The 15,083-nt window shown below is 39.0% G+C and overlaps 2 protein-coding genes across 2 annotated transcripts; one reads left to right on the top strand and one right to left on the bottom strand.

The window, feature by feature from the left end:
- Positions 1–1,287: 1,287 nt before the first annotated feature.
- Positions 1,288–4,952, top strand: LOC119902419 (ras-related protein Rab-18-B). Its single transcript, XM_038718584.1, has 7 exons — positions 1,288–1,482; positions 1,820–1,875; positions 2,027–2,088; positions 2,826–2,898; positions 3,264–3,382; positions 3,705–3,771; positions 4,479–4,952. Exons 1-7 carry the CDS (start codon positions 1,415–1,417, stop codon positions 4,649–4,651), a joined length of 618 nt encoding a protein of 205 aa, XP_038574512.1. The 5' UTR covers positions 1,288–1,414; the 3' UTR covers positions 4,652–4,952.
- Positions 4,953–12,559: 7,607 nt separating this feature from the next.
- Positions 12,560–14,286, bottom strand: LOC119902991 (homeobox protein Mohawk-like). Its single transcript, XM_038719388.1, has 4 exons — positions 14,096–14,286; positions 13,583–13,742; positions 13,296–13,449; positions 12,560–13,136 (listed from the first exon to the last, which is right to left on the bottom strand). The coding sequence occupies exons 1-4, from the start codon at positions 14,284–14,286 to the stop codon at positions 12,772–12,774; spliced, it is 870 nt and encodes a 289-aa protein (XP_038575316.1). The 3' UTR covers positions 12,560–12,771.
- Positions 14,287–15,083: the final 797 nt, after the last annotated feature.

Here is a 15,083-nt window from a genome sequence, read left to right as displayed (position 1 = left end):
AAAATAATAGGTAATGCAGCTACACTGTAAGACAGATCAAGTTAGTTTAACCTGGATTACCTTTGTTTCAACTCATAAATCAAAGTTCATGAGTTGATTTAACTCAGTGTTCTAGTTGTCTCATCATTGTTTTTAGTTGATTGAACTTTTTAAGAACTTGTTTTCACTTAAAAAACAAACAATAAAGTACTTTTTTTCATTAGAAGAAGAAGAAGAAGAAGATATACTTTATTTTAAATCACAGTTTCAAGTTAAAACAACTTAAGTTAAAAGGATTTAAATTGTATCAGGTACTCCTTCCAATGGTGGCGCTAGTCCTTTCCTGTTTTCCACAGAAGTCTATATTTTAGTTGGAATATATGACTTATCTGCAGTGTATGATTAGTCGATTAGTCCATGCTTCAACTTCGCCATGGTTTAAAGAAGCAGTTTCTCTCAAACTCAAAAGATGCAGCAAGTAGACAATTTTTTCCTCTTGCTCCCATCTTCGCACACTCGCCTTTTTTTTTTACTTACTGATAACTTACCCAAGTTCAATCAACACTATACATATCTGACAAAAGTCTCAAATAGAACAACACATGAATTAATGCAAGTCTAAAAGTCCAATGTTGGGTTATTTTACAAAATCATTCATGACTCAGCACTACAACCTCTTAAATAGTATATAAAAAGAAGTAGAATGGGCTCAAAGTAACAAGAGCTTCCTCTAGCGGTGACTGTTGCATTGATTTGGTCTTTAAGAAATGTAAGATTAGTATTTATTATTGTAATATCCTGCACACGTCTGGCACCTGTCCATAGACTGCAGATGAGAATGAGCTTTTAGCTATGTCTGGTACAATATATATATTGTGCATTGTCCCTGTCAAATAAATAACACACAGACTTTCAAAAACCCATATAGTCTCTCTCTCATCAGAGTTAAAAAGAAGAAAGAAGTTGACATAACTAAATGGGGTTGTAATGACTTACAGTGTATGTTTAAAATATATGTACAAACCATGAAAACAAAACAATTTTTTGGTGTATAAATGTATAATGTATTAAAGTATCGAGAAGTCATTTTACAAATTCACAATGAAACCTGACAAATAAAACACATTTTCTTTCAGTACTGTAGAAGAGTTTTATCACTCGGCACTTTTAGACTCAATACTTTTACCAAATCTTCAATAATACAGTGATAACACACTCATCACATATTCAGTTTTATATTTGTTTTATTTTATGTGTTTCGTTACGTTTTATTAAAACCCCGTGACCCACTGTGACGTCATACGGAAGTTGGGCGGAAGTTGCGTGAACAGCAGGCTGTCATCGGAGCTGCTAGCCGGTTGCTGCCCTAAAAAACAAGTAAAATCTTTTGATAAAAGCGTCGCCAAGTCGAAGTAAAATTAGCTCCCATAGGAATATGGATGAAGACGTGCTGACGACTCTGAAGCTTTTGATAATTGGCGAAAGTGGAGTCGGGAAGTCCAGGTTTGTCTCTGTTTGTAGCAGCTAGTCTGTTGTGAATGTTTATATTACGTAAGTTTATCCCCCACTGCTCAGCAGCTGTTGCTAAAGCTAGCTGATAGTCTTGTCCTTTTCTCTGCCAAGTAATTTCTGTTAACGAGTTGACTATTTGGTGAACAGTAACGTCAATGTCACGTAGGCATCTGTAAAACTTTTTACTGGTATTTTGTTTGCTGTTTCAGTCAATTGCCAACATAAAAAACTGTGTAACTTAGTTGTTGTTGAAGCTTTTGGCCAACTCACAAAAGCTTATTGTATGTTTGCCTTGCTTATTTACATGTTATCTTTATTTCCCTAACAGTCTCCTCCTGAGGTTCACTGACGATACTTTTGATCCAGAGCAGTCAGCGACAATAGGTTTTTACACACAGAGACACACAATAACACACATACGCAAACCTATGGACACTATTGATCATTTAAGATTGATCCATTAAAGCTCTCTCTCTCTCTCTCTCTCTCTCTCTCTCTCTCTCTCTCTCTCTCTCTCTCTCATATGACTGATCAGGTGTGGATTTCAAAGTAAAGACACTGGCAATAGATGGGAACAAAGCAAAGCTCGCCATATGGGTAAGACTGAAGTCAGCAAGTCATTGTTTGCGTGTATTGATCAGTTTAGCTGTGAAAAACATGATGAACGACAGGGTTTCTCCGCAAGATGGCGACATTGCACAGCCAGAATCCCAGAAAGAAAGTGGAAAACAGATTAAAGATACTTGTGGCGCAGTCCCAATGTTCAATGTAAATACGTCATACACAGCAAGGCCAAAACCTGAGCCCTCATCACTGGACTCTTATAGACTTTATTATTTGTCTGCTTAGCAAAAGAGTGTTTGTGCAGGAGGATGCCAGGGCTCAATATATTTCATGAGGAAGATAAGCACTTTGTGGTTAAACATAACTGAGTGATCCTTGTTCTAAAATACAATTATTGCATTTATAGTATAATGTTCTGTCTAATTTGATGATAGCAAATCAGGAATATTATATTTTCTTAGAAAATACTACACAACTACATGTATGTTTGATTTAGCTTGTTTTTGTTCCCTGGTCATCCCTGTTTTTAACATTAGAGCAATATGAAGTGTGGATTATTTCTTAAGGATGCAAATACTTACAAAAAGAAATATGTAAGTCCTCAGGCAGTGGCAAATTTCACATTGCAGTCCTGAGACGTGGGACACTCATTACAAAGTCAGAGTCTGAGTGTGGACTCTGGGACATGGCTAATATTCCTGTTGTTATTAAAAGTTTGGAATCATGGAGTATTTTGCTGCTGTTGATCTTAAGAGTCTTTACTTGTGCAGGACACAGCTGGACAGGAAAGGTTCCGCACCCTGACCCCCAGCTACTACCGCGGCGCACAAGGAGTCATACTTGGTAAATGGTGATGCTTACAAAGCTGCATAACACATTCAGTAAAAGACCTAGAGACAACTATCTCTGTGCAGTAAAAGAATCATATCCACTCTCTTCCTTCCAGCGTCACATACATGCTGTTTGTCCCTTCTTGTGTATATGTTTGCTTGTAATTTTTATGAACAAGACATTGAAATGAGTTCTACTGTGGGAGTCAATGGAAGTCACTTTGGATGAAGCATCAGCTAAATGCTTATACTGGAAATCAACAGCCATCAGAAAACTCCAGAGTCCTCTTAGAGTTCTTATAAATAAAGGGAAGATGATATTATGCTTACATGAAGTGTACCCTCTAACTCCTTTCTCTGTTTGCGTGGCTTTGACAGTGTATGACGTCACAAAGCGCGACACTTTTACGAAGCTGGGAAACTGGCTGAATGAACTGGAGACCTACACAACACGCAATGACATTGTAAAAATGCTTGTTGGGAACAAAATTGATAGGGTGAGTCTGTAGCTTGTGTTGGTTTGACACATTTAATACAAATTTAAACAGTTAGTTGTCACTGTCCCATCAGCTCATCTACAGATCTTGTATTTCTAGTGATTGATGCTCAGGATATTCAGTGTAAAGGCTCAAAAATGGCCTTAATATGAACCTTGGCTTTATACATTATTAAAATAAAAAATTCATACAACATCAGAATACTACTGTTTTTATAAATGTGCTCACCAGCCATTAGTATTGCCACATGATGTTTAAACACTTAATCCTTTTACCATGTGTCTTCCACATGAAGAAAATAACATGTCTGTTTGGTTTTCAGGACGACCATGAAGTAGACAGAAATGAGGGGCTGAAATTTGCTAGGAAACACTCCATGCTTTTTATTGGTAAGTGTCCATGTTAGAGTAAAATCAGACATAGTCAGACATGGTCATTTAAACTAATAGAGCCATAAAATGGAACCTAACTGTATTTAAAGTCAGAACTGTAATTGCGTATTTGGGAAAGACATCACTTAGTAAGTGATGCATTTAGTTTGGGTTTGTTGCGTTGTTTATATTGCTTAGGCATGTTTGAGTACATACTGTCAGCGCTGCGCTGTACGAAGCGACCGCTCCAGAAGAACTGCATTATGATTAAAATCTAGCGGGCTTTCATTTATCGGATCCATGTCTACACGTGTTTCTGATTCTGATCTCCAATCTGCCCCTCTCTGGGAAATTAGGTTAACATTTCTGTGGAGTTTCCATTTTAGAACGGCTAAATTAAGGGGTTTTGAAAAGGGTTGGGCAAGAAGATGTCATGGATTTAATCCGCTGTGAGGATATCTTCATCCCATTGGATGTCCCCTGCTTTTTAAATGAAGTAATTTTATTCTTTATATGTTAAGATTGTCAACACATGGATATTTTTAAAGAGCTATATCATTAGTTTAACTATATTATAAAAAGAAAGATGTTTTGCTTTGTTTTGGATTTAAAAGCTGACATGTTGTTTATATTTGTTTTGTTTATTTTGGTAACATTTTGGAAAGTGCCCTACCAGTTTATTTACTGGTCTCATAAATCTTGGTAACCCTCTTTCCTTTGTACAGAGGCCAGTGCAAAGACCAAAGATGGAGTCCAGTGTGCCTTTGAGGAGCTTGTGGAGAAGATCCTCCAGACCCCAGGACTTTGGGAGAGTGAATACCAGGGTCAGAAGATCAGTCTGGGGGACCAGGAGCACAGCAGAGGCCGAGCATGTGGCGGATACTGTTCCATACCCTGAAACTGACCAAAACGAACCACTATGAAGGAATGACTACAGACCAGAAACAGAGAGGAAAGGGGAGAAGGAGAGGGAGGAGGAGAGGTAGAACTGGATGAGTACTTTTTTTTTTCCTTTTTTTTTTTAAAAAAGGTTGATTGTTGGAGTAGTTCTGTCGGTCAAAAGGACTTTGCTGTTTGCACACTTCCTTTTCAACCATCATCTGTCACATGTCACTACTTTCTGTTTAAAACATGAATGAAAGGATCATGCAAAAATAGTCTCTTGTCTAAGGAAATATAGTGTTTTAAATTGATATAACCATGCCAAGTCCTCGTCATAAGAGTAAATGTCTGGTTTGAATTTATCTCATTGGCAACAGTGATTCTTTTGTATATTAAGGCATCGGGTTAATAGCGCAGTTCCTATAACATGAACCAATTTGTAGGTTACATCACATAGCTTGTCAAATTTTACTCAAAATGAGTCATTATAATCAATACAGAAGTCTCCTCCACTCTTCATTTCCTGGAAAAAGCGAGTTCCCTACTTGTACTTTGTGAGCTGTAATGAAAACTTATATGTAGCTGCAGCGTTAAAGTACAAATGTTCTACAAGACGCATATGTGCGAGCTTTTATATATATATATATATATATATATATAATAAATAAATAAATAATCTAGTGGAGGAGGTGGTGGTGGAAGAGAGTCACCATGTGGATTTGTGTGTGTGTGTGTTGGGCTTGTGTGCTTAACATGTGTCATTTTGCACCAAAACACTGTGAGTGCCCCCAAATGAGACATTTCAAAATCCAGTTATTATACGTTTAATATCCATCAAATTGTATCTATGTATATGGGCTTTCAAATGAACTGGTTTCCTGTTTTTTTTTTTTTACCCCCCTCTTTACATGGAAAGATCCGAGACAATTAATGTTGTTTGTCTTTTTAGGATTTTTCTACAACCAAACCTGTCTTTTTATGTGCATGTCTGACCTGGACCACAACTTCCACAGCTACAAGTATAAGGTTTACAGTATTAAGAGCTGCAATAAAATGTGCTCTTTTACTTATTTGAGTTCTCTTTCTTTTTGCCTATCTGCTCCGGTAAAATGGCATTTAGTCTCAGCTTGACCCTTTAAGGCTCCCCATGTATTTTGCAGTTTCTGTGTGGTATTGGGGTCTATAGGCATTTCTCACACATGAGTATTCCTGAGAGCCTTGTTCCTTATTTTCAGTATAGTGTGGATTTTATGTATTGTTGCTATTTGTTTAAATTCTTTCTTGTTTAAAATCATGTTGACCCTTTCCCCCTTTGTCCCTGAACTTTTTCCTGTTGCTTTTGCTTCGCACCTATTTGAATCATATTTATCAATATGTTATATCTGCCTTAACATTGAATGATATGCGATAGAGTTATGGTGCAATAACGTTTGTATTGTTTCAAACTGAAATAAATTACAACCTCAAGATGCCGTCACTCAAAATGCATTATTGTTTAAATAGCATTTGAGAACTGCCATTTAGTTTCCATGTTGTGTAGAAGTCCACCTAATCAAAAGCAGGTTTACTGTGGAAATCTGAGTGAATTGCTCTTTCCGTAATACTTTGTTGATGACTAGCCTGCCATACATGCAAGACAGAAAACATTCTTTGCACAAAATGTTAAAAAACAGACCAACACTGGGACACGAGTGGAAAAATCCTGTTAATCATGTTTTATAAAATAGCCCCAGTGTGATTATTAGCTTATGTTTGGTGTCAGAATGTCCCCAGATGGAACAGGACGCTCGCCACAAGTCTCTCCTCAGAGGCAGAGTACCAGACATTCCCCAGAGGCTAATTGTGTTGTCTATACCTCCAATAACTTACAGTGTTGGCAGTTGACCCCATAGTGAGGTCAGGAAATTCTTGAGATCTCAACGTTGGCATTTATGTTGTGTTTAAACATCAAAAACGGTCTGTGTGTGTGTGTGTCCACCTATCTTAAATATGTTTGCTGTATAAGAAAATACAGAAAAACAAAACTTTGTTCCTTGGACAGTCATCACATTGTACTTGGGGCAGCGAAAAACAAGCTGTAAACCACTGATATCACCTTTTTTGTCAATACAGGAACTTGTTTCATTCATATGTTCCCAGGGTCCTATGTACCCCAATTCTAGGGCTAGGGAACTTAACATCTGCGAACATAGAAACGCTTCCTTTCTTAGTTAGCAACAGCCTATTTACACATACAGCCACATGCAGCAACCCTAGCAGTCATTTGGAGTTGTATTTATGGTGATTGACCAATATACTTGCAATATTTACCCTCCTTTTAACTCTAACTGTTCTATCAAGTAACCTAACTTCTGAGGGAAACTATCCAACTCATTAGTTAGCTTCTAAATGCTCTGTGTTCACTAGTTGCTAACATTTCCTCTCGATTGTTCAGTGCTGAAAAGTTAGCCTCTGTGTTTAGAGCTTTTTCTGTGAAAACAGAAAACTTTAGCTCAGAAAACCGCAACATGTCACCTGTATGTGACATTAACCACAGTACTCTGCTTGAAGAACTGTCTCACTGCTCTGTTCAGTAGGCCACCCTTCTGTTCATATCACAACCTTTTAAAAAGCAATTTGAAAGGATATAATAAAACTGCAAGACTCACAATTGCACACATGAAAACTACCACTAAATACAGTTCAGTAAATCATAACTATACAGCTTCAGCCACGGCAAAGCACTGATTTAAAGCAAATGACTGGTCAAAAGATTTCACATTGGGTTTATTCAAATAGCTGCTGTCAAACTTTAGCATTGGACAATAATCCAGTCTCATGGAAGTTAATATAACTTACTGCAACAGACGGCAATGGGAAGACATTTGGAACATGGCAAAAAAAACAGTAGAACATGTACAATTGTGTTAGGTCAGTTTTTCCATTTTACAATGTAAAAATGATTGAAAATGTCAAAGTTGATCAGAATTACAAAATTACAGAGGCTGTACATATATTGCAAAGCATCTGGTATTCCTATGTGGAACGACAGACCAGATGCTCAAATGAAATGCCTACACACTGTGTGCCAGGGCCACGTTAACAGTCTGGACCTCAGAGATATGAGAGGACTTCTGGATGATGCGGCTGGTGAGCGTGGGCCCCACGGTGCAGCTCTGTCTCAGAGCAGAGGTGGGTCCTGTGACAGACATCCTGTCTATGATAGAGGTCCTCGTAACTGAGAATGGCTCCCGAGTGCAGAACTGCCCTGTGCCAACGCTGGGCATGGTTACGTCGCTCTGGTCTGCTGTGCAGCTCTGCCCCTGAGCCAAATTGGTCAGAGCCACGGCAGCGTGGATCTCCCTCCAGCCTTGATTGACTCGTCTCTGCTGGCGTCTGTCCTGCTCCTGGTCCCTGTGAATATATTAAAGAAAAACTGCTGTATATTAAGTGGTTAATTAAACATCATCTGACTTGTTGCATATTAAATTAACCTGGAACGAATCGGCAGAGGAGCAGTTTTAGAAATGCAAAGCATTATAATGCATTTGACATAAGGCCAGAACTAGAGGTAGTGGTTCAAATTTAAGAACAACTTCCAAGAGGGATTATATATAGTATTACTTTTCAAGCTGATGACAGTTGAAAAGTGCAAAGAGCTGATTTGATTTCAGACTAAGTGATGAATCATTACACTTACCTATCACATTTAGTTGAAGTATAGTCCATTGCCTCTGCAAGAGAGAAGAAAAAGACTCACCTAAATATGCCATGAATCACTTTACTTGATAGCAGTGAAACTGCAAACTTTTCACAGGACAATCAGGCTTTATGTCACAATGTTGATTCATATTGTATTATACATCCACAGCATAAATGTATGTATGAGACTTTTTCATTTGCATTAGTATGTGATTATTTATGTGTGTATTCATTGGTGTTGTGTTTAGTGCTTGTGCATGTGAAAGTGCTCCCACATGCAAGTGTGTGCATCTCAGAATATTGGTACAGTTAGTACTTGTCCAGTGTTTCTCTCTGGAAGTCTTTTACGATGCCAGAAAGGTTTGACTCAATGAAGTGCACCAGTCTGCCTGCCTGTGGCTACTACTCTGGCCAACACAAATGCAATGCAGACTTTCTCTTGAGCTTTTGAGGGGGGAAAAAATCTGATATCTGCATCGTGTCATGAGGAGTGACACGGTGTTTGCTGGTTTTCAAAGCTCTGCTAGCACCTGTAAAGTGTGTTCCTTTCCCAAAAGCTGTTACTGCACATCTCTTTTTGTGACCAAGGCCTGACCTAACGTAATATAATGTCACCTACGGGCAGCGGAGTGACTAATAAATGAATACCTGAGAACCTCGCTACATCTGTGAAAGAAGGAAGGGTCTTTCTTTCAGTCTTGAAATAAACTACAGTTATGTCTGGCTATTTCAGATGCAGAACAAATAGGACTTCAGAGAAATATTATATTGCTTGTACAATTTCTGTTAGTGGTCTGTGCATAAGCGGGCATTATATGTATGAGCATATTTTCCATTTCAGTTTTGGAATATTGCCTTTTTTCATCGGAGCAGATAAAAGCTGGTCAAAAGCGATCTTTCTTCAGAGAGCAATAGACAGGGAAATTAGAGGCCCACTCTGAAACACAGTCTTTCAATTTTAACAGCCCGAAACATCCCCATCTCTGATTTCTTTAGCCAGGCCGGAGCCAAGAGCAACTACTTATTGATAGTAAATCATTTTACTGTTTTATACTTTTTGCTACTGAACGTCCCCGAGCATTTCTCTCTTTAACATGTTTGCCAAGGAAGTATTTCAATACCTTTGTTGTATTTATACCAAGAAAAAACATTGTTTTACCTCTGGTGAGTCTCAAATTTACAGCAGGGATCAGTTACAACAAAATTTTACAAAGTTAATGAAGCTGCTGAATGTGTTTTGTCTTTTTTTTTATTTTACATTGTGCTACAGTGGTGCAGTATAGTTATAATTTCATGTTAGGGCTTACATCTAATTTATTTTAAAAAAGGAAATAGTTTGACATTTTGGGAAGTACTCTTATCTACTTTCTTTCCAAGAGTTAGATGAGAAAATCACTGCCATATTAACACGCTAAATATGAAGCTACAGCAAGCAACCAGTTAGCATAAACACTGAAAACGGGGAAACAGCTAGCTGTTTGGAAGTAACACAATTTGCCTACCAGCACTTCTAAAGCTCACTTATTGACACACTATTTCTCATTTTGTACAAAAACTGAAGTGTAAAAACAAGTCAACACAGTCTAGCACATAATCCCCTATAAAATTGCAGCTTTACATTTTGACACTGATCAGATTTAACAAATTACATTTAGACATTTAGAACATTTAAAACATTTAGAGTAAGGTTTAGAGGTGCTGGTAGATGGACATGTTTACATTTGCACTGAGCCAGGCTAGCTGTCTATCTGTTTCTAGTCTTTATGTTAAGCTAAGTTCACAACTCCTTGCTCCATGAGCTGATTTAGGTTAGGTGTTCTCCCACAAAATCAGTTTAAATCCCTTCATGACCTAAAGTCTGTGACCTTCAGTCATCTCACAGGTGTGTCTTTGGGATGCCCACTGGAAAACAACGGTGTATTGAGAAAACATTGTAAAACCTCATATCCTCGTTGCGGATATGTATTTGCTCCCCTCTCAGCATGCATGTTTTCATTTGAAACTAAATGGGTGGAAAACGCAGCAAGGTTTGTCCAGATATGTTTTGTGCTGCTCTGCGTCCAATAAAACATGATTCTGGTCACATTTATGGGTCTCCAGTCTTTTTAAGGAAAATACTGAAGTTGATGTGAGTACCATATCATATGGTGTAAACACCCTCACATCCTGCTAACATACAGTGTACTGTTCCATTAGGCTAAGTGTTCATTTAAAGTGTCCTTTAGTGTAAGACACTGTGTTGTGGGATCACTTATTAGTCCATCACTTGAGGTTTAGTGTTTTAGCCGTCTCTCGGGCGGAGTATAATCGTGTTAATGGTGTTAGTGCCTGTCATGAATCTGGCAGCTTGACTTTCCAGCGTAGGGTTGCTAACACACTTAATATGACCAGCAGGGATACATTAAAAGTTGGCACAAACATGTGTGCTGCCCACATAGTGTGTGATGACATCAAAATACTCCAAAAGAAACATGATTCGAAGAAAGAGACTAATAAATTTTTCAAGGAATAGTGTAACATTTTGAGAAATACGCTTATTTGCTTCAGCCAACTGCAGCAAGCAGATGGTTAGCTTAGCTTAGCATAAAAACAGAAAACGGGGAAACAGCTCCGTCAAAGGTAAAAACAATTAGCTTACCAGACAAGCCACCTCTAAAGCTGACTAATTACCATGTTATATCTCATTTGTTTTATCTATACAAAATGGTAAGACAGAAGTTACTAGCGCCCAGCTAACAAATAGCCCGGCACATAACCCTGCAATTTGTCATTTTTTCACTAAACACAAGCAATATAAAGTGTTAATTTGTGAACTTTAGCTGTGCTGGTAGGTGGATTTTAAAACCTTTGGACAGAGCCATGCTAGCATGTTAGCAGGCTGAATGCTAAGCTAAGTTAACCGTCTGCTGGCTAGATTTAGAGTAGGCCTGCTAATCTTCTCATTTCACTCTTGGCAAAAAAGTGAATAAGCTTGTTTCCCAAAATGTTGAGCTTTTCCACTAAAATGAATGAGGTAAATGAGGATCTTTGTAAGTACATCGTTTAATTCATATAGGCCTAAAAGCCAATTAAACTGTAAAATAATACCATATTTGTTTGATAATTTGAACAAGACAGTAAAGTTTATATGACATACCATTTCAGTGGTTCACTATTATTTTAAATAAATAGTACAAGCTTGTTAAAATGAAAAATTATCCTAATTATTCAAGTTACTAAACTGTAGGCCAATTTGAAGTTAAACTGAGTTTCCTGGAGATTAAGCCTTGTCATAGACAAGTATATAAAAATATCCATTAACTCACCTTTAGACTGAGACCAGGATTTACTGTTTGCCAGGAAAGTGATTCAAAAATAATATAAAAGGGAACTTAAAGCATGCCTTGTTTAGTTTTAGAGTAAAACTCCCGAAATATAGTAAAGAGTAGAATTGGTTTCAAAAATCTTTTCACAACTCTTATGATATAATGTAAACTTTGATTGATTTTGAGCAGGGAAGTAACACTTGGGAGGAGCAGCCTGCCAAAGCACACATGAGTTAAGGAAGCAAAGCTTCACCCACAAACACTGATAGGAAAAGCCAAATGGGTATTAGTGATCTCACTCTGCGTTGTCTCACAGCTGAGTGGCAGCTCTGACAGTGGCTCTATGCGATGTCTTCGGTGCTTTACTGACAGACTGCTCCATTTCTACATTTGGCTGAGGTTTCCACTTCTCACCCTGGGAAGAATAAAGTCTCAGACATTCTGTAATTGTCCTTGAGACTGGACTGGACATTTCCACCATGGCAAGAAGCTGAAGCGGAACAAATGGCACATTCTAGTATATGGAAATGATATTTGCGGTGTGCAGCGGCAGCCAGCGTGAGCTCCATCCAATTTTAAAATGAGGGAGTTCAGCATCTGCATGAGTCTTTATTAGTAATGTTTGTAAAGGCTTTGGCTCCTGTACCTTAGCGGATTTGAGGGTTGTCAGTGTGCTGGGCTCCCTCTAGGTCTGAAAGGGCACCCAGGTGTCAAGCTCACTCCACTTTCCCTGTAACTTTATAACTGAATCTTGCAGAGCTTCTGACTTTCAGTGGAATGCTTGAGATTTATTAATGTCAGGGAGCTCTGAGGAGCCATGTGGAAGTTTCTGTTCGGTCTGTTCTTATTTTACTGTCCACTGTGGTGTGTTAAAAATGAACTGAGGGGAAGCAGGATAGTTAAAGTGTCATTTTACCTCATATTCAACATAAATCTACAATTAACAAGGAAAATGCTTTAATGATTTCTGTGGCCAGGGAGTGCTATCATCACTTTTTCTCCCGGTCTACCCTCTTTTGATTACATATCACGATTTTACACATAATATGAGTGTTTTGCATTACATGTTTCCCTGATTCTATTTACAGATATTGCATGCACATTTGTGTTAAAGCACAAATATCCACTCATACTATAGCTTTAATGTGTGCTATTGTCCTGTGCAGCGGCTCTCACCCATGTGATAGACAAAGTTGGCCTCTGTTTCATAGGACGACGCCGGGGAGACAACATCTCGATCACATTCGTTGGAGCTGAACGACTCGGAGTGGCTCCTCCTCTTGCGGGCCGTGGTGACGCCATCGGCCTTAGCTGCCATCATGTGCCGCAGGGTGTCGTTCAGATACCGATTCAGTAAACTGCTCTTGTACTTAGACGGAGGCGACACGCTGTCGTCACTGTTAGCGGAGTCTGCCATTGCGAGGACGCTACCCTGTTTCTGGAGCACGCTCTTGTGGGAAGATGACCGGCCAAAGTCAGATTGGCTGATAGGAGTTTGTAAGGGACACTCTTCATCTGCAGCCAAGAAAACAAAACCAAATCATGTAATGTATACTATGTTACAAACTATCATAAATAGTGATGTTTCAGTGGGCAAAGTTTTAGATCTAAATCCAGTCTTTGGACTTAATTCCATCTATAAAAAGGAGTAAACTTAAATACTGTAGCCCGTACCATCTGAGTTGGTGTCATCACTGCACACGCTCAGTCTCTCAGCGTTTCCCTGGATGTATTTATTGTACAGTTTGATCCTCAGGGCCCAGCTCAGGTCTGGCTGTCTCACTGTGTTCTTCAGCCTCCGCCGGGCATTTGCAAACCAGTTTGAAACCTGCGCAGACGCACCTTGTTATTGAACAGCACTGGCTTAATTTTAACTCACAAAATTCAGTATCAACACGTCCCTGAAGTCACGTTTCTTTCATTCCACCATCACCGAGCTTCATGCACAGCTCGCCTCTCACCTGCACTAGAGTCATATGTGAGCCCAGAGCCAGCAAGACCTTCTCTGTCTTGGTGGGGTAGGGGTTGTCCCGGTGTTTGTACAGCCAATGTTTCAGTGGTCGAGCCATATCCTGCAGCACCTGTCTCTTGTGGCGAACTTTGACCCCACCCAGACGAGACCTGGAGGAATCAGAAGTTGCCTAATAGATTCACAAAGACCACCTACAATCTCCTCTGTTTAGACTGCAACATTTATACATGAAACAACACTATACAAATTCGAAACCATCTAAATAACTTCCATGTCTGAAAAACAGAAAAGAACTATTCAACTATGTATGTAAAGGCAGAACAAAAACAACATTTTAGCAGGACACAATGTCAAGTTACAGAATTATCATTGACTTAATACTGCTTTTAAATACAGCTGCATTAAGATACATATTACAACCATAATACTGAACATGAGCACCTGTTTAGCTGTTGATCATGCCATCAAAACAATATTTCCAACTCAGACAAAAAGGGCGTACCCATATCTTCTATACTTGACAGTAGAGCTGTCTTCGGTGGTGTCCTGGCATTGCAGCAGGTCTGTGTTCTGCTCGTCTGTTAAACTGCTCTGAGGAAACTCTACACAGTTCGATCTGCTTCTCTCCTCTGCTCTCCTTTTGCTCTCCAAATGAAGCAAAGTATCAGACTTCATCACGTCAACTTTGCTCATTGTTCAACACACAGAGCTTTCCTCAATCAACAGGTGCGTCAGTAGACTTCCAGATGTGAATAGAAGTAGCAGGTTCCCATCCTGGATGCACTTGATATGAAGGTAATTTTTAAAAAAAGGGTTAAAAAGTGTTCCTTGCAATTCTTTCTGTGCTTACGGAAGCAGGGGACTGAGCAGACAGATGATGACAAAAGTCAGTGGATGTTGTCTGGTTTAGTTGAGCTGTGTGAGGAGAGTTCAAATAACCTGCTTCTCTGCCGCCTATTGGCTCTCCCGCCGTCCAATCACTTCTCTGGAGAGCTCTGCGAGGAAAGGCTTTCAGAGAAGCAAGCAGCCTCGGCAGCACATGAAAAATATTTCTCATGTAAGAATATCAGCAAATGCGGTCATTAGATTTACTAGTGAGATTTTTTTTTGTCTGGTGTGACTACAGCCTGTGCTAAGCAGTTCAACATGCTGATGCTCATATTTTCTACATGAGGCATATGAGTATCTTGCGGTTTCACCAAAAATCGTGTCAGCAAATAATACATGTTTCACCAGGGGGATTCTGGAAATTTATGGGTGTAATTACATGGTTGCTAATAACCAGCAAAACCACCAAACTGTGCCTCGTGGTAGGCATCGAGTCCTGCTGAGTTGAAATGTATTTCAGGACAAATTGGCTCATAATGAAGTCAATACAAACCGTGGAAAATGGAATTGATCGTACCTATGTAATCCTCAGCCAGGGTTTCAAATGCAGTCAGAGAGTGTGTTAGCATGTGTATTTGAGTGTCAGGATTGTGCATCTTTTA

This window comes from Micropterus salmoides, unplaced genomic scaffold (genome assembly GCF_014851395.1).
Source record: "Micropterus salmoides isolate LMB-PRFRI ecotype aquatic unplaced genomic scaffold, ASM1485139v1 Ms_hic_scaffold_14, whole genome shotgun sequence".
NCBI lineage: Eukaryota > Metazoa > Chordata > Actinopteri > Centrarchiformes > Centrarchidae > Micropterus > Micropterus salmoides.
The sequence above is the reverse complement of the archived record's forward strand: the minus strand, read 5'-3'. Positions and strand labels throughout refer to the sequence as shown.

Coding starts and splice junctions, on each gene's coding strand:
- LOC119902419 (XM_038718584.1), top strand. CDS start 1,415: ATGGATGAAGACGTGCTGACGACTCTGAAGCTTTTGATAATTGGCGAA. Junction 2,899..3,263: donor CGCACAAGGAGTCATACTTG/GTAAATGGTGAT, acceptor TGGCTTTGACAG/TGTATGACGTCACAAAGCGC. Junction 3,772..4,478: donor ACACTCCATGCTTTTTATTG/GTAAGTGTCCAT, acceptor TCCTTTGTACAG/AGGCCAGTGCAAAGACCAAA.
- LOC119902991 (XM_038719388.1), bottom strand. CDS start 14,286: ATGAGCAAAGTTGACGTGATGAAGTCTGATACTTTGCTTCATTTGGAG. Junction 13,450..13,582: donor CACATATGACTCTAGTGCAG/GTGAGAGGCGAG, acceptor GCGTCTGCGCAG/GTTTCAAACTGGTTTGCAAA. Junction 13,137..13,295: donor TGATGACACCAACTCAGATG/GTACGGGCTACA, acceptor TCTTGGCTGCAG/ATGAAGAGTGTCCCTTACAA.